The sequence below is a fragment of the Phyllostomus discolor genome, chromosome X, assembly GCF_004126475.2.
Source record: "Phyllostomus discolor isolate MPI-MPIP mPhyDis1 chromosome X, mPhyDis1.pri.v3, whole genome shotgun sequence".
Lineage (NCBI taxonomy): Eukaryota > Metazoa > Chordata > Mammalia > Chiroptera > Phyllostomidae > Phyllostomus > Phyllostomus discolor.
Window position 1 is genome coordinate 100566586 of NC_050198.1, and position 20200 is coordinate 100586785.

The 20200-nt window shown below is 38.9% G+C and overlaps 1 protein-coding gene across 1 annotated transcript in view; it reads right to left on the reverse strand.

Moving 5' to 3' along the window:
• Positions 1-1568: 1568 nt before the first annotated feature.
• The window catches only part of MAGT1 (magnesium transporter 1), a 31983-nt gene continuing 13351 nt past the window's right edge, over positions 1569-20200 (reverse strand). The window contains exons 4-10 of the mRNA XM_028522806.2: positions 13607-13747; positions 12973-13113; positions 12370-12459; positions 11258-11321; positions 8466-8540; positions 6024-6114; positions 1569-3588 (exon numbers count right to left, since the gene is read on the reverse strand). Coding sequence (XP_028378607.1) covers positions 3573-3588; positions 6024-6114; positions 8466-8540; positions 11258-11321; positions 12370-12459; positions 12973-13113; positions 13607-13747 — 618 coding nt within the window. The 3' untranslated portion in view covers positions 1569-3572. The remainder of the gene's footprint in view (positions 3589-6023; positions 6115-8465; positions 8541-11257; positions 11322-12369; positions 12460-12972; positions 13114-13606; positions 13748-20200) is intronic.

The following is a 20200-nucleotide window of genomic DNA, read 5'->3' on the forward strand; positions in this document are numbered from 1 at the left end:
ATAAAGAACTTACAAGACTCCACTCTAAGACAAGGAACCCAATAAAAAGTGGGCAAAGGACTTGAACAGACAAGTGTCTTCTCCAAGGAGGACATACAGAAAATCCAAAGACACATGAAACGATGTTCAATATTGTTAGTTATCAGAGAGATGCAAATTAAAACCACAATGAGATACCACTTCACACCAGTCAGAATGGCCATCATAAACAAAGCAACAAACAACAAGTGTTAGAGAGGTTGTGGAGAAAAGGGGACCCTAGTGCACTGTTGGTGGGATTGCAGACTGGTACAACCACTATGGAAAGCAGTATGGAACTTCCTCAGAAAACTAAAAATGGATCTGCCTTTTGACCCACCAATTCCATTGCTGGGACTCTATCCTAAGAGCCCTGAAACACCAATCAAAAGAACCTATGCACCCCAATGTTCATAGCAGCACAATTTACAATAGCTAGGTGCTGGAAGCAACCTAAGTGCCCATCAGTAAATGAATGGATCAAAAAACTATGGTACATTTACACAGTGGAATTCTATGCAGCAGAAAGAAAGAAGGAGCCCATACCCTTTGCAACAGTGTGGATGGAGCTGGAAAGCATTATGCTAAGTGAAATAAGCCAGGCAGTGAAAGACAAATACCATATGATCTAACCTTTAACAGGAACCTAATCAACAAAACAAAGAAACAAGCAAAATATAACCAAAGACACTGAAATAGAGGACAGGCTGACAGTGACTACAGGGGAGAGAAAAGGGAATTTCAGGGGACAATGGGAAGGGTTTACAGGAACAAATTTAAAGGACATGTGAACAAAAACTAGGGGGAGGGTGGTAATGGGAGGGAAGAGGAGAGGGTTGGGTGGGTGGGCTGGATTGGGAGTAAAAGGGAGAACACTGTACTTGAACAATTATTAAAATAAAAAAAATAAAAGAAAAAGAAAAAAAAAGCCAGATCTCTTTACTTGCTGTCCAGTGCTTCTACTCCATGTTGGCAAATGTACTGCTGTCCAGTCTCATATAACTTGATAATCCGTCTGGCTGTTTCAAATAAATTATTTAGTACCAAAAGGGAATTATCTAGTCATGGTGTTCACTGGGACAAAAGCTAGTTCAACCTATTTATCTACTCGGCTGTTTGGACTACTCTAATGGGTGGCCATACTCATGAAGGATAATGTATGGAATCCTGGGTAATGTATCTCACCTTAGAAATACTTAAAGAAACTGGCTTATCAAATTCATTTTCGCCCTGGCTGGCGTAGCTCAGTGGATTGAGCGTGGGCTGCAAACCAAAGTGTCGCAGGTTCAATTCCCAGTCTGGGTACATGTCTGGGTTGCAGGCCATGACCCCCAGCAACCGCACATTGATGTTTCTCCCTCTCTCTCTCTCTCTCTCTCCCCCTCCCTCCCTTCCCTCTCTAAAAATAAATAAAATCTTAAAAAAATCAATTTTCATTAGGACAATAAGGCATTTCATTGTAATTTCAAAATGGAATATCCTAATATTACAATACTGGTTTAGTGTTAGAAATTCACCCCTCTTTAGATGTTAATGCAAACACTCAGAACTTTTAGATTGTAAAAGTTTATTGATATGGTCAAAAAGCAAACAGGCAGACATTTGGTTATTTTTTTTTGCCACTACAATGTGTCATTTTTAATAGTATTTTAACAATGCATAACAAATAATATTTAAACCATTACTAGAAAAGTAAAGAGTCTACTTAAGGCACTTCAGATGAAAGCGAATTCCAACATTTTCACAAAGGCAACACTATTCTAAGTGTAGTAAATATCTGCTTTGTACAGATTTTAGCCACAATGCAACTCTTCTCCTTACATAAAAAGAATGTGCTCTTAAGAGAGATAAGACAAATGCAAAGAACGGTCATTCTTTCGATGCTCATGGCAAATTATCTGGAGCTAACACAGATTACATGGCAGTAGTATTCCCCTGGCCAGGCTGCACAAATCAGGGCATCTTCATACAAGTCTCGTAAGAATCACAGCATGTGTATTTGGCCTGAGACACGTACAAGAACAGCAGAGAAGGAGTCCAGAATCACACAATTTACAGGGGAGTAATGAACAAAAAGGGGCTCCACTAAAGAGTTAGACTAGATCCCTGCACCTACCCAATGTACTAACAAAAACACATTAAAAAAGTCATATAAAACATTTCTTCTTAGATACTTATGCCCATCTCTTTCTGCAAGCCTCTATTATATAGGACTTCTAGATGACATGGAAGATTTATTAGATAGTAAATAGTAGCAGGCAGTCACAGTATTATTTTCATTCAATACTTCTACAGTTCCTGTTTCACAATCATAATGCTCATATTTCCGGCAGGGCGGCATTTCAGTATACTCTTCATAACTATGGGGAGGTTATAGCTAGATCTAATGATAACCGTTAGGTTTTCATTCTTCACAGAAATTTGGTTAGCACATACGGTTATTTCCACTGACCCAAAAAGACAACGTTGAAACTAAATCTCTTTAAATGTTTACTTGGTTTTATCACTTAAAGTGGAGAATAAAGGCTAAAATAATAGCAAACAAAGAACAGCTTTTGAGAAGCACTGACTTGCTATTTACAGGCAACAATCAGTATTTCATGACGGTCCTCTCCTAATCTAGGGGAGTCCTTTTCCCAAACACAGGCATTACCGAAATATTTTGTAACTGTAACACAAAAACCAAATTAACCAGGTAAGCCTATCTTTTTTTCATTTAGGTACAAATGAAAGAAGTGACGATGTTTAGCCCTAAGCTACATTTTTATTATCAAGCGTCCTGCCTTAAATAAAACTAGGGAGACAGAACGAACCTGAAATCTTTCCAAATACAAAGTAGTTACTTCCATACTCATGCAGAAATCATAATCCTGTATTTAGAGATACTTTTTAACATCTACCGCTACCAGGAAGCATAGATAGCCAGCACTGTATTTCGGTCGGAAAGATGGAGGAGGACGGGCTAGGCTTTTTTTTTCTAAAGGCTAGACAAGTACTCTGAAGAACAGTGTCCTATTTTCAGGAGACCACATAGCATATATGATTTCTCTGCTCAAAAGGAAAAATGTGCGAAAGTATACACATGGATGCAAAAGTGGAAAAGCTAAGAATGGATTCCTGATGTAGCACTTATCTGCAATAGGCAAAGGTATGTATATGCAGAACACCTGATTAGGACTCCCTTCCTCTTTTGGGTAAGTAAAATCACGTGGACAAAAGTTAAGTCAAGGAGTTTGGAACCTTGTTCTACTTAAAATGGAGTCCTAGTTTTAAAGTTTTTATAATACTCTTAATACCATTAAATGAAATGTTCCATAAAGTTTACTGGGAAAGGAAAGGAAAGATTGTATCCAAATACTTCATGATTTTGACAAGAAACTGCTGTTAAGGCACTACACATCTTCTTTGGTTACATGATTAACTATTTAAATCACTTGGAAAAAAAAAGAGGTAATACAAAATACACAAATTTGTTCTTCTTTTCGCACACACACACCTTTCTTCATTTTATCAATTTCCATTACTCCAGTGTCTACATATCTCTGGGATCCTTTTTAGCTCATCAGAAAGCTGAAACAAAAATATATACCAAACTATTAGTCTCTGGAAAAAGGTAGGCTTTATTTCTAATAAATATCTTGACTTTAATAGAGCAAAGAGTGTTTGAGTGCAGGTACGGGCTTGGCCAAAAAGGTTGTTTGGTGTTTTTCCCACAAGATGGCTCTCGTAACGCTCAGTTGTCTTTAACTTCATTGGCAACAATTTTGTTCCACTGTATTGTGACAGCTGTCATATCAGCATGCATTTAAAAAAAGACTTATCGAAATGGGTGAATTCTTGTGTAGCCATTTTAATATTGAAAATGGAAGAAAATACACAACATTTTCGGTATATTATGCTTTATTATTTCAAGAAAGGTAAAAACACAACTAAAATGCAAAACGAGATTTGGGCGGTGTGTGGAGAAGGTGCTGGGGCTGGAATGTGTCGGGAGTGGTTTGCGGAGTTCATGCTGGAGATTTCTCACTGGATGATGCTCCAAGGTAGGCTAGACCAGTTGAAGTCGATAGCGATCAAATTGAGACATTAATTGAGAACAATCAACATTCTACCACACAGGAGATAGCTGACATACTTAAAATATTCAAATCAATGAAGTTGTTGGTGCAAATGAAAAATGTGTCTTTTACTTTATAGAAAAAAGAAAAAAAAACCCTAAACTGACTTTCTGGCCAACCCAATATAATAAACTTTGAGTACTGATGACAAAAAGTGAGGAAACCGTGACCTACTGAGGTTGTCTTAGGAGGAAAGGAAACAGACATAACTTCAAGTTAAAATATGGCCTGAAAGCAGACAACAATAAATAATTGAATAAACCATAATGATCAAATAAGTAACAGAAATCCCAGCAAAATTTACTATGCATCCCAGTTAGTATTCTACAGAGGTGCAAGTATTTTAAAATATACTTACACAGAACAATAAGAATATAAAGTTGAAAGATTATAAGTAAAAAATCAAAGTACTAGTAGAGTTTAGTCTTAAATAAGTTTGCAAGAAAAAATGCAAGATTAATTGATGTTGTTCACTGATCAAAAGGCACTCAGGAATGTCACAATACAATGAATCCATCAGGGAGTTGTTCAAAACTATCTACTAAAAAGTTGTGTTAAAAATATGAAGAATGAATTTATGTTTAAAAAGTATCACTTGATATACTTTACCTTTACTGTTCATAACCTTTATACAACAGAACAATGTTATAGTAAAAGAATAGAAATTACAGTAACCGGCACTCTGGTTACGTAGCTAAACTTAATCACAATAATCCCCATTACGAGGGGGACCTTCCCCCAAAAGCCCAGGGTTTATGTATTAAAAATTGTGTATTTATTCTTACATGTTTAAACTTCAGTCACCTTCAAAGTGCTCTCCATTTAATGCAATACACCTACTGAAACTTTTTTCCAGTGCTCAAAATAGTTTTGAACTTGTTAATTTTGATTTTTTAGTGCTACTGCTGTTTTTATCTCACCTCTTCCACCAGGTCAAAAAATTTCCCTTTGAGGACTTTTTTCATCAGGGGAAACAAAAGTTGCTTGGGGCTAGGTCAGGTGAATGCAGAGGGTGGGGCACAGGGTGGGGTACAGGGTGGGAGGGGGCAGAGACAGTGGGAGGGGCAGTCAAGCTGGTTTTGGTCAAAAACTGCAGGATAGTCAGCATGGTCCACACCACGCTGACTATCCAGCAGTTTCTGCATAAATCACCCATCCTGAAATGGGCAAATGTGCTAAGTCTTAAGAAAAATTCACTGAAGCCTAACGCAGCCTCTCACTGATGCAGATGGTGCCTAGAACAGTCATTTAGCAGGGGAAGCCTATAGTACAAGGGGCCGGCCCTCCAGAAGGTAATTCTAGGTTTTCTTTTGGGTCTCCCCTCCTATGTAGGTACGTTTCTCTTGGTTACGAACAGAGTAAAGTCAAGAATTTACAACCAGGTGAGTAATTACTTCCCTGAGGCTTAGATATTTCTATGACCATTTCAAGATGTTCTTAAACACTCTCACATGCTTTCTACAAACTGGATTTTAATCAAATGTTCTGTTTATGGCATCTAAAGAGCCCTGAAAAGCAGAGGTGAGACGTCTTCAAAAACATTTAAAAAATAATTTTCTCCTCAAGAGGTAATATAGCATGCAGACAACGAACTGTGCCGACTAGATATGGTATAAAGTGTTCTCTACATTGTTTTATACATTTCTACCTTAAAGGAGGTGATGTCAGAATAACCCTGAAAGATGTCCCAGAGAAATCATATACTATTGTCCATTATATCATAAATATCTGAAGATTAATTTTTACATGCAACATACCTAAATGAAATTAAAGACTACCTGTTTTAGACGCTAGAATAGCCTGGAGGTAAGAAAATCTTATAAAGCAACATCAACTCTAATCTTTGTAAGTATAGGTAATTGCTATATAATTGAATAATGATCATACCTATATGGATATCCATGATATTTAGATCTGAAAATAGAGAGCAGCCAACTGAAGAATAGCACAACAAGTCCAATGCCAGCCACACACATCACTGGAGAAAAACAAACACAGAGTACAATTAGCATGTGGAGTGTGATGAAGAAGCAGGGCGTGAATTTTAGTCTACAGTTCAAAGAGTGAGACAGAAGGGCTACAACTTACTGGTAAACTGCAACTTTCCAACCCTTCACATGCCCATTCTTTGATCTTCAGGATTCTGCCTTGCCCTTTAATGTGTGTATTACAATATAATAGAGCAGCTTCGTTTACATAGCTGTGCGACTTAACTGTATGAATTAATGAATTCCTTTAAAGCCATGACAATCAGGAATCTAGTGTTAAAACATTTTTCTACTGACAAGAAAAACACTTATTAACTCCTTTTAAATGCTTAAAAGTGGCCTCATTGCATTATTGATAAACACTGACCTAAGGACATCTGATGACATGTGACAGTCTCCCTTGAAAGTACTTTATCCACGCACAGGTCGCTGAGCTACCTGTGTGAGGAACTCATTCAGCATTGACACCTCATTTTATTTTTTAAATGTTTGACATTGTTCAATATGTTTGCTTAGGTCACACATAGAAGACAGCAGGCAGAGGGTTGCTATTTTTTAATAAGCATTGCAGCATGCATTAACTTTTTAAAAGATTTCATTTATTTTTATTTTTTGAGGAGGAGGGAAGGAAAGGGAAACATCCATGTGTGGTTGCCTCTTGTGTGCCCCCTAGTGGGGACCTGGCCAGCAACCCGGACATGCGCCCTAGACTGGGAATTGAACCAGCGACTGGTTTGCAGGCCAGTAATCAATCCAGTGAGTCACACCAGCCAGGGCTGGACACTTCATTTTAAATGATGGGGAAAACCCTGATTCCTTGCCCTAATTTCATAGCTTTCTCCATTAATCTCATCTGCCCTGGTTTAGCACAGCAGTTGATGATCCTAACTCTAGATACTGGCCCCACGATGCTCAAGTATGATTCCCAGACGTTGAGACTCTGAATCCCCAGACTAAGACCGGCTACGGAGCATAAAGGGAGGGATGTGGGAAAGCATTGTGTGCTACAGCTCTAGGGAAATACACTTATGGGCCAATACTAAAACCAAATTTTAGTTCTCTTATATCGAGGGAACAATTTTTCACTTTTAGATTTTCAAGCAACATGATAAGTGGCTAAAATATAAAAGTCAAAAATCTTTTCGTGAGTATTGATGCATGCTCACTGTAGAAAAGTCATTTTTCCCCTAATTAAAATGCACACATACATATACATACAGTATCACTGTGTATATGTTTGAACTGTACTTTTATCATATATCAGTTCCAGGTACACAGGAAGTGCTAAGGAAATTTTTAGTACTATTTGTGATTATTTCATTAGGTTAGAATCTTAGAAATATATCAAAGAGTGATTATTTTTTATTTTTTAAAAGATTTTATCTATTTTTAGAGAGGAGGGAAGGGAGGGAGGGAGAGAGAGAGAGAGAGAGAGAGGGAGAGGGAGAGGGAGAGGAACATCAACGTGTGGTTGCCTCTCACATGCCCCCTACTGGTGACCTGGCCCACAACCCAGGCATGTGCCCTGATTGGGAATTGAACAGGTGACAGTTTGGTTCATAGGCTGGCGCTCAATCCATTTGATATCATCAGTTTAAAACATCAAGAAAACTGAAAATACACGTAGGACTACAATCATCCGACTATTGGGAATCTACCTTAAGGTATCAATATGAAATGAGGATAAAGCTTAATATACCATGATAGTCACTAAAGAAGAGTTTATCATAATGAAAGAAAAAAAAATAAATGCTTAACAAAATCAGAACAGTTAAGTAAGTAGGTTATAGGATAGAGTATAACTTTAAAATTGTGTAAGGAAAATATTTATTAGTGAATTATTTAACTCCATTTAAAAAGGGGGAATACAAGATTCAAAATTTTACACTAGTGTTTTAAAGATGTTTTTACAAATGGAAAGAACTATATTACATTAGCTTTTTTAATGGTGGAATAATGGATAACTCTGCCCCCAAATGTTTCATATTCCTATCCCCCCCAACATTTTATACAATTAGGATATATTACTTTTAAAATAGTAAAGAAGTAAACAAGAGGGGAAGTGATTAAGGGGTCATCATTTTTTCTTTATTTTTTTGAGGATTTTATTCATTTATAGAGAAGGAAAGGGAAGGAGAAAGAGAGGGAGAGAAATATCAATGTGTGGTTGCTGCCCAACTGGGGCATGGCCCGCACAACCCAGGCATGTGCCCTGCCTGGGAAACGAACCGGCGACCCTTTGGTTCGTGAGCCTGTGCTCAATCCACTGAGCTACACCAGCCAGGGCCGTTTTTTCTTTATTAAAGGCTTAAGGGCAGGATTAGCATATGATATGACTTACTCTTTCGCTTTCCAATATCCATGTCAGATGTAGCAGCTTCACATAAAAGCACCATCCCTAAGGTAACCCCGCCATCTTTAAAAAAAACTGTTTAAGGAAAAATTCACATAGACACAAAAGACATACCACTTCAATATTCCTAGTCCTAGTCTTTCCTATAGAAAACCAGGATACATAGATGTACAAAATTTAATTAGAAAATACTGTTAAATAAGTAACCTTGGGTCTAAACAGAATCATTTACTATGAAGATATAACAAAAATATTAAGGTTGAAAAATTGCTTATTTGTAAAAATCAAAATTGATATTTTACACAAATGTACTGTTGTAACTTACAGATGAACTCTGAGTTTTCCTGCAATAAAACTTTGATACAACATTGCCGGATAGTCTTATAACTTTTGCTTCAATCTCATACATATTTTAAAATATTAAAGACATTTTGAATAATGTCTCAACCACCATCCAAAAAAGGACACACTTGAAATATGCACCATTTAGACAGAATAGCAACTAATTTGTATTTGAAAAATAACTTCCCCCAAATGCTCCAGAATGTCAACAATTAGCCTTTGAAGTACAAATAACTACCTAATTTTGTCCTATTCTAATTAAAAAAGAAAATCCCACATGCTATGATCTCACTTTTATTCAGCTTAATATAGAAGCTACGTTAACTACAAAATAGATCTATCAAGCAAATAGGTAACACATAGCAGGGCTGAATGCTAAAATAAAAACAAATAGAATGTGTTCTTATAGAAAAGAGAGATTCACCCTGCAGTTTGGTTAATGCGAACAGCAGGTAAAAATGTCCACATTAATTATGCATACACGCATGCACATTGTATGCTCTGCATGTGGGTGTAATGAAGCAGAAAGGGAAACAAAGGTGTTCAGATAAGGCCTAGATGAGTAAGTGGCTCTACAATTTGTCTATTCATCCCTTCATTCCCATCTTGCACTTCCTCTCCCATAGCCTCTTGTTAGAAATGATGCCCATTCATCATATTTCTAGTTGCTTGGCCAAGTCATCTCCTCCAGAAATTATTTTTTCTTCCTGCATTACTTAAATGCAGGTACATGTAAAGACTGGTCACTTCCATAGGCTTTGTCCACAGAGTACTCTGATTAACAGTTGACACTTATATTTGGAACGGTTTATTTCTGTATCATGGTCTATATGCTTTCTGTTTGAATGAGTTCTCCATCTTGCAATATACCACCAGGGTTTCTGTGTGCTGTTCTCAGTTACAAAGAGCTATGATGCACTTCCTTGTGTATGGTTTCCTTTCATTTACTGATTCTTTAAACTTTTACTAGCACTGCTTACTATACAGCGGCAGTCACTGCCTACTATATAGGTTGGAGTTACAAAGTTGGACGAAATACAGACCCTTCCTTGGACAAGTTTACACTGTAGTAGGGAGAGACAATGAAATAAATAAGTAAATAATCATCATTAAATGTTACCCTGGGAGAACTGAATAGGAAATGGAGGAGGCAGCAGTCCAGAACATGTAAGCACTGGGCCCCTGAAAGACCTAGTAGAATCAAAGTACCTTAATACGTGACGAAGGAAAAGATATTTGCATAAAATGAAACCTAATTACAAAATTCCGGGAAAATGTTTAAGTAACCTTGATTATTATTTGCCAAGGTAGATTTTTAAAATGACCTACAGTTTTTGGCCTGTTGAATTAGCAGTTAATATAAAAGAGGACACATAACAATGGAGACGGCTTGCCAGGGACATCAGTGCACATATACACACCTGGCAGCAACACTGCCCCTTTTGTAGCAAAACCCTTATGGGAAACAATTTGGACAAAGCAGCAGGAGCAAAAGACAGATTCATACACTTACTGCTCGAAATTTGGAGATATGCCAAATTATTTTTATATCTAAGAAAACATTCTTTTTTTTTAAATGACGATTTTAGAAAAGCTTTTATTTATTTATTTTTAGAGAGAAGGGAGGGAGGAAGAGAGGGAGAGAAACATCAGTGTGTGGTTGCCTCTCATGAGCCCCCTACTGGGCACCTGGCCCACAACAGAGGCATGTGCGGCACACGGAATCCAACCAGAGACCCTTTGGTTTGCAGGCCAGCGTGCAACCCACTGAGCCACACCAGGCAGGGCTGATTTTTTTCTTTATGCTTAATACTGTTTTCTTACTCTATGAATTACACTGTTCTTTAAAAGCCTAGACTGATTCAAATGAAACATTTCATTCTTGCCTAGAGGATCACAGTCACTCAATTTCTAAGTACAATTTCTAAGTTGCCACAATTCACAAACAAAGTGCACAGCTTCAAATAAAGAGTTTCTGAAGACAAAAATCCCACATTTCTCTAAACTTGGTAGTTTTCAGGAAACAATCCTGTCCACTTCACAGTCCAGAGCTGATGCTGACCCCTTTACACTTAGCCTGGTTTTGCTTTGAGCATATCAAAACATGGCTTCATTTACATTTCACCTAAGCCCCACCCCTTCCTCAAGTCTCAGAACTGTCTCTCTCTCTGTAGGTAAGATGTCCCTTGGTTCCCCCATATGCAATCTGCCCTGTAGCAAAATCCAAAGACTATGGCTTTGTCAGACCCCGGTCTGTCCCTGATGGTCTTTAGTTGATTAGGCTAGGACTTATGACATAGTAATATAATTCCAAAGATACTATTACTTGCAGTAATAAGAGAGTAGCTGCAACCAAATTCTGTGGAGAGAATACTACAATATGAAAAAAACCCCCACGCAAATTAAAACACAGCACCAAGGGCTTATAAAGAGGATACTAAACAGAAGAACAATATGTGTTTCAGCCACAAACTGGGCTTGGCTGCTTCCATGGATATAATTCTGGAAGGAAAAAAGACAAAATAAAATCTTTAAATATACATTGAATTTTTTTTATTATTTTTAAATATTTTATTTATTTATTTTTACAGAGGGAAGGGAGGGAGATAGAGAGAGAGAGAGAAACATCAATGTGTGGTTGCTGGGGGTTATGGCCTGCAACCCAGGCATGTACCCTGGCTGGGAATCGAACCTGGGACACTTTGGTTCCCAGCCCGCGCTCAATCCACTGAGCTATGCCAGCCAGGGCTACATTGAATTTTTTTATCCTAATCCTAACATGGGCTATTTTCAAACTATATGAACTTATTGATTCACCTTATAAATGAAGGCATTCGGTCTGTGGCATTCATCAGTAAATACATTTGGCTAAAATAAAAACTATTTCTGTGTTATTTATCATTGTTTCTTCTCATTGTACTTATACTATTTTTTTAAGATTTTATTTATTTATTTTTAGAGAGGGAAGGGAGGGAGAAGGAGACAGAAAGAGAGAGAAACATCAATCTGCGGTTGCTGGGGGCCGTAGCCTGCAACCCAGGCATGTGCCCTGACTGGGAATCGAACCTGTGACACTTTGGTTCGCAGCCTGCGCTCAATCCACTGAGATACGCCAGCTAGGGCACTTATACTATGTTTTCAACAACAGAATATATGTGAAAATAAGTATTTCAGTGTATAAGACTGGAAGGTACATAATGTAAGCTCCATGAAGATAGGATCGTGTTTTTCTTGTTTATCAGTATATCTAATGATACCTAGCACAGTGCCTAGAAACCACAGATGCTCAAGTACTTGATCAAACATTGTATTTAGCTGAAGGCTGATTTTCATTCTTAGCTAGGATATTCAAAATGACTCCTCGAATGCGATAAGAAACTTCCTCCTTTCAAGAGTACTGCATCTTTTTTTTCAGCAACTGAAGGTTGTTTACCAGAAAGACTGAAAATCCAAAGCTAAAATCTAGTTCCCTCACATGCTGGTCTTGCAGGCTACTAAGCATTAAGGTTAACTCTCGTGTACAATGGAAAGAAATCCTGGCTTCTCTTACCACGTGTCCCGTGTGGGGATTCTTATGGGCATACGGTGGTCCTCTTATATGATTCCACATCTGACCAGATGTCATGGCAAGCACAAAACACTACAAAACAAAAAATAATGAAATACTCATATAACACAGTGCAGCTGTTCCCACCTTCCATCAACTGATAGGTGTATGGAAAGTGCATCTACTCAAGTAATACATGAAGAACATTTTTTCCAGAGAAATGATTTCTTAATGAAGGGCTTGTCTTTCACCACAAGGATCACAAGACTAAATACTTACTTTGAAAGAAAAACACCATTTTTAAATTATCGATAAGCTGATACAAGTTTTAAAACTGAATAGTCAAAAGCCTTTTAGAAGATTATTTCCAAAAGAACTGCAGATTTTCTAGAGCTGACAGTCTATTACTTAAGTTGAACAAAAATCAGTTCTTCCAAGCTTTGGCCATCTTAATGAGATAATGGAGGAAACAAACCCATCTTAAGGTATAAGACAATAATAATAACAATATATGAAATCCTTTCCACAGTTAAGAAATAAACAAAACGGTACCTAACAATGCAATATTAGTTTTAGTCATACAATTTTCTTCTAAAATTCACTCACCAAAGCTGCAAAAGCCCATCCGGTTTTATTAAAGAGAAATTCCATATTGCTTCTTCGAAGATACACAAGTCCACCAATAACAGCTAAAAGCAATCCCAACATAAGGGGACCAGCATAATTTGGGGGTCTTATTACTCTAATCTAATGGGAAAGAGAGAAAAACATGTTAAAATATGAAATTGATTATACAGGTGAAAGTGATTTGAAATGAAAATCGAAATCAGTGTGGTTGCTTTCAGGAGCGATTACATTTCTTTATTTGCATCTTAATCAAGAATCCACAGTGTATCTTAAAATGGGATGGGATAGGTACAAAATTCTGTTTAACCACAACATAACATCTTTTAGATTACACTATTGATCAAGTACAACTAGATAATCCATGGACTTAATAAGGTCAAAAGAGTGGTTTCCATGCCAAATTCAATGATGGAGGGTGTTTTGTAATTTCATGTTTTCATCAAGATCATTCTGTGAAATGCTACTCATGTGTGAAATGCTACTTCTATGAAATAGACTGCCCAACTATTACCATCTCAGTGAAGTGTGGACAAGACCCACTGGGACCCCCCCACCCAGTAAGACTCCAAGTGGATAATGGCAAAGTCACTGTCTACAGAGTAGGGAAACTTACGGTGACATCAGTTCGGTCGGCAATCCAGCGCGCGATCTGCTCAGCTGAAAAACCACGCACCTGCAACTCATATGTATCACCCCTTTTGGGTTTCCCTTTCGCTGGAAAGTTGATGAAAGTTGGTGCCGAATTCATGTTGAGCTGAGTAAAAAGTAGTCCGTGAAATGTAAGTTTTTGAGGGAAAAAAATCTTAACAGCAAATATTATCTTGAAAATTAGGCATTTCATGAAGATGAGGAAGCCCAGGGTTAGGTAGGTTAAGTGATTTGCCTAAGGAAAGCGGTAAATGATGGAGCTAGGATTCAAGTCCAAGGCTGCCTGTGACCTTAATTAGCACACTTTACTGGCCAAATATAAAATCCTAGCCAACAGACCTATATTTTACTCCTTTAGAATGGAAAACCTTCCATACTGCCAACATTAAAAAAAAAAGATTTTATGTATTTATTTTAAAGGTTTTATTTATTTAGTTTTAGACAGAAGGGAAGGGAGGGATAGAGAGGGAAAGAAACATTGATGAGCAAGAGATACATCAGTTGGTTGCCTTTCCCACACCCCCAATGGGGGACCCAGCCGACAACCCAGGCGTGTGCCCTGACTGGGAGCCAAACAGGTAACCTTTCGGTTTGCAGGCCAGCACACAATCTGTAGAGCCACACCAGCCAGGGCCTCTTATTTTTTTTTATTTTAATAGTTCATAATACACTGAAGACAAAGCTCTAGCCTTGGCTGGTGTAGCTCAGTGGATTGAGTTCTGGCCTGCCAACCAAAAGGTTGCTGGTTCAATTCCCTGTCAGGCAACTGATCAATATTTCTCTCCTCTCCTTATCTCGCTCCCTTTCCCTCTCTCTAAAAACAATTAATTAATTAAATAAATCTTTTTTAAAAAATCTGCAGTAATGTGTTTGGTATAAGAATGCACGAACCACCTGGCTGGCGTAGCTCAGTGGATTGAGCGCGGGCTGGGAACCAAAGTGTCCCAGGTTCGATTCCCAGCCAGGGTACATTCCTGGGTTGCAGGCCATAACCCCCAGCAACCGCACATTGATGTATGTTTCTCTCTCTCTCCCTCCCTCCCTCCCTCCCTTCCCTCTCTAAAAATAAATAAATAAAATCTTTAAAAAAATAAAAATAAAAAAATAAAAAAATAATAATAATTAAAAAAAGAATGCACAAACCTAGCTGGCGTAGGTCAGTGGATTGAGCGCGGGCTGCGAACCAAAGTGTCGCAGGTTCGATTCCCAGTCAAGGTACATACCTGGGTTGCAGGCCACGGGCCCCAGCAACCGCACATTGATGTTTCTCTCTCTCTCTTTCTCCCTCCCTCCCTCCCTTCCCTCTCTAAAAATAAATAAATAAATCTTGGAAAAAAAAGTGCATGAAGCGAGGAGGCCTAGGGAATTTTGACTTTAGTCTATATGCTGCTACCAAGAGTACATTCCATAAAGTCTAGTCAAAATACTCCATTAAAAGGTCCAATGGTTTGGGAAATTCTGCATATCACAGTCCACTATTGGAATGAAAGTTAGAACACATATCAGCACGTTACAGTCTATGAGAAGTCTTGTGTTGGGAGACAACTCTCCATGAGGTTCTGCTTGTCTTGACAGCACAGGCACTGACTGCCTTCATTCTGGATGATCTTCTCAAGGATATCTGGGTAGCCTTAGAAGATACAGTCTCTCTCCAAAGCAAAGAGCATGCATGCTTATTTACCTTTATAGATTTTTTTAAAAAATATTTATCTTAGAGAGGGGGGAGGGAGGGCGAGAGAGACAGAGCGGAAAGAAACATCGATTGTCTGCCTCTCATATGTGGCAGCCTGGGGACCAAACCTGCAACCCAGGCATGCGCTCTGATAGGGAATTGAACAGGTGACCTTTTGGTCTGTGGGAGGAGGCCCAACCAATGGAGTCACACCAGTCAGGGGCATGGAAGATTTGATTTTCCAAATATTGGAGTTACCTTCTCATAATGCAACCCACTGGTCCTCTTTGCACTATAATACGGGAAGTGGGGGTTGAGGAATTGGTGCAAGAAAGTACTGACACCGTGGACACTGTTGTTGATGTGAGTTATAAAGTCCTTTAACCCTGACCCAGGAGTGTCGTGTCTTCTGCCAGCATTTATGAAACTGCGGCAGGCTAAACTGCTAGCTTGCAAGTAGAGTAAAACTTCAGACCCTGCACAGCTCTTGATATTCTGAAGTAAAAAATAACATTATTTCTTTTTAAACTAATGTTTATGAAATTAAATTCCCCCCAAGAATTGTTATACCCTTTATAAAAAAACTCTGGGAACTGCCCTGGCTGGTGTACTGTAGGAAAGCGATCTGTGTGGAATGGCAGATGTAGCTCAGCCCTATTGAAAAGCCCAGTAGGCGTGTTGTGGCACGCAGGAGCCAAACGCACAGGTTGGCTCTCCTGTGGGAAACCAGGCCTGCATTATACCTGGGCTGCTTTGTGAGTTCCTCTTGCTAAAACTCCCTCACCCTGTTGAGGCAGCAAATGCTTACTGCATACCTTTAAAGTAACTTCCTGAAGTCTGTGCTAATTTTTCCAAGGACTGAAGTGTAACCAGACCAATCACTCTTATCGTTCCCTTGCATTTGCAGCTTTTTTTCCTTGTTAATCTGTAAGAAGTCATCAGTAACATCCCTTCCATTGCTACCTGTAAAAAGTAATTACTTAAAGCAAACCTAAGAATAATGAATGAAAACCTTCTTTGGTGTATACTATTAGAAAGCCAATAAAAGCCTGTGAAGGCAAGGGTCAGGGTGCTCTCCTTTTGGGAGAGTGGCCAAGCCACTCTAAGGTGCTCTCCCCTCGACAGAGTGGCTGTGCCATTGCTTTTCCTCCACAGGACTCTGTAGTCCATGTGAATTTGTTTCGTATCTCATCCATGATGCTGCAGACACTGTGGGCCAGTGTATCTCAGTGGACTGAGTGCTGGCCTGCGAACCAGAATGTCACTGGTTCAATTCCTGATCAAGGCCGATTGATGTCTTTCTCACACATTGATGTTTCTCTCTCTCCTTCTCCCTCCTTTCCCCTCTCTCTATAAATGAATGAATGAATGAATGAAATCTTTAAAAAACTCTTGAGAACTGTTTTAGCAGGCAATATGGAGAGAGCACTATATATGGATGGTAAATGAAGGAGTTAACAGGCTACTGCATTAGTTCAAATGAAAGAAGGGTCTTGGAATGTAAAGGGTATATGGCTACAGGGGTGTCCAACCCTTTGGTGACTCTGGGCCACAATGGAAGAAGAGGAGTTGTCTTGGGCCACACATTAAATATATTGCAACATGTAATGAAAAAAAAAAATCTCATAATGTTTTAAGTACATTTATGATTTCATGTTGGGCCACATTCACAGTCATCCTGAGCCATATGTGGCCCATGGGCTGCAGGTTGGACACCCCTGTAAGATGAGGATGACAAAGAACTACCACGAATGGTATAGAACACAAGAGGACAGCTTTGAATGGAAGTAGGACAGCGAACAGTTTTATATGAGGCATAATGAATTTTTGGATTTGTAAGTTATTCAGGTAAAGCTCTACCATAAAAAGTTATACCCAAATCTTTTTTTAAAAGATTTTATTTATTTATTTTTAGAGAGGGAAGGGAGGGAGGGGGAGAGAGGGATGGGAGGGAGGGAGGGAGGGGGAGGGAGGGAGGGAGGGAGGGATTGAGAGAGAGAGAGAGAGAGAGAGAGAGAGAGAGAGAAACATCAATATGCAGTTGCTGGGGGTCATTGCCTGCAACCCAGGCACGTACCCTGAGTGGGAATTGAACCTGCGATACTTTGGTTCACAGCCCGAGCTCAATCCACTGAGCTACACCAGCTTTTCTTTCATATTTTATACAATTATTATTGAATAAAAATGTCCAAATATATGAGTTAGACTTACTTATAAAAAGACAAAAGTTGAGTCTGTATCTTTGAAGGTACTGACTGAATCTCTGTCTCCTTATACACAAACAGGAAAGGACTGCTACGGAGGCCAAAGTTAAAAATACATTCGAAACTTACGGTTTCTGCGTGTGCATGTACAGGGCTTGAAAGTCACTCGTCTACGGTAACAACAGGTAAAAACCTAACAAACTGAAAAATCAATGCCTGTTCTTGGATCCCTAAGAGGAGGAGGACATAGGGCAAAAATGGAGAGACCAACAGGCAAAAAGGGGCAGTCATATTTAGAAGAAGGGAGCTATGAGTAGAAACTGCCTGAGGAACCACTGCCAGGGCAGAAAACCCCGGCCTGTAAATGATGAATTGCTAAAGGCTCAGAGTGGACCACTCTGAGAATTAAAAACTCCAGGGGCACACGATCACTTGGGGGGTGGGCAGCTACGATACTGTGAGATTTACCTCTGAAACTCCACTAGGTTCCCACAGTAAATACTGGAGAAAAATGCTCTCGTGCTTCTCGCAGGGGGAGGGGAAAACAAGTGATTTTGAAATAAAATACTCCAGAGCACTCTGTTTTTCTTAACAAGGCCTGTCCTCGCGGAAACTAATTAGCCAGAATCTAACCTGCTAGGGTATTATCAGAGCCTAAGTGACCCAGAAGAAGGGAAACACCCAACTGCAGTTCACTCCATCTGCCTTGACCCCTAAGAGGGGAGAAAAACAACTGAGAAACTCTGGAGAAGTTCAAAGTTCAGAAGCACAGGCTTGCTTAAACGTGAAGATCTAATCACAGGACTGGAGAACATTCCCTTCCCATCTCACCACCACATTACAAAAGGCAATTTACGGCAGTTCCTTGTACCCAGTACATCATATCTAGCTGTGAAGAAAACAGTTACAAGGCATATCAAAAGTAAAAAAAAAAAAATTTTGAAAAGAAAGAGCGAGTATGAGAACTATACAAGGCAGGACTGTTGGAATTATTAGATTGGGAAGTTTTAAAAAGCTATGATTAATATGCGAATGGATCTAATAGATAAAATAGACTACATGCAAAAAACAGATAGGCAATGTGAGCAGACAGATGGAAATCCTAAGAACTTAAATGTCAGAGATGAAAAACAGTGTAGCAGAAATAAATAATGCCATTGATGGCTTTATTAGTACACTGAACAAGAGTGAGGAAAGAGCCCTAGCTGGTGTGGCTCATTTAATTGATTGCTGGCCTTCGAACCAAAGGGTTGCTGGTTCGATTCCCAGTCAGGGCACATGCCTGGGTTGTGGGCCAGGTCCCCAGTAGGGGGCACATGAAAGGCAACCACACATTGATGTTTCTCTCCCTTTCTTTCTCCCTCCCTGCCCCTCTCTATAAAAATAAAGAAATTCTTAAAAAAAAAAAGACTGAGGAAAGAATCTGTGAGCTGGAAAATATATCAGTAGAATCTTCAAAAACCAAAAAGACAACAAACACTAAAAAATAAGACCAGACTACCCAAGGACCGTGAGTCAACTACAAAAGGTGTATATATATATATGACATACACATAATGGGAATACCAGAAAGAGAGAAAAGAGCAGGAGTGATATTTAAAACAGTAATAGTCCTGGCTGGTGTGACTCAGTAGATTGAGCGCCAGCCTGCAAACCAAGGGTTCACTGGTTTGATTCCCAGTCAGGGCACGTGCCTGGGTTGTGGGCCAGGTCCCCAGTAGGGGGCATGTGAGAGGCAACCACACATGGATGTTTCTCTCCCTCTCTTTCTCCCTCCCTTCCTCTCTCTCTAAAAAATAAATAAAATATTTAAAAAATAATAGTAAAACAGTAATACTGAGAATTTCCCTCAAATTAATGTCATATTTCAAATCACAGACCTAGGAAGCTCTGAGATCATCAAGCAGGATAAATGCCAATTAAACTATATGCAGGCATATAATTTTTAAGCTGCAGGAAATCAAAATGAAGGGGAAAAACTCTGAAAGAAGCCAGAGAAATAAAATACCTTACCAATACAAGAAGAGAGATCTAAGAATTGTATCCAGTTTCTCTTCAGAAACCGTGAAAGCAAGAAGAGAGTAAGTTGACAATTCAAGTGTGGAGAAAAAAAAAACCCCACAGACTTAGAATACTGTACTTGTGAAATTATTTTTCAAAAATGAAGGAGAAATAGACTTTCTCAGACAAACAAAAATTGAGAGAATTTCTTGCAAGATATGTTAAAAGAAGTTCAATAGAGAAGGAAAGTGTCTAGGTAAAGACATGTGTGAGTGACCCATGGATATGAATAATAGGGTGGGGACTGACTGTGGGGGCGGGGGCGCAGGGCAGCGGAGAGCAATGGGGGAAACTGGAACAGATGTAATTGAATGATTAAAAAAAACCTTTTTATTTTTCTTATTCCTAATTAATCAAATAGTTTGTTCAAAATAATACCAACGATATTTTCAGTGGTGTGTGCGCATATATGCTTACATATAAGTGAAACTAATGACAGGAAACGTATGAGGTATAGGTGGGGAGAATTATGATTATTTTGTTATTATAAGGTTCTCAACACTTCCCACTAAGTGGTATAGTATTATCTGAAGTGGACTTGGATTAGTTGTAAATGTATACTGCAAACTCTAGGGCCACCTCTAAAAAAAAGCAAAAAAAGCAAAAAAGTATAAGCCCTGGC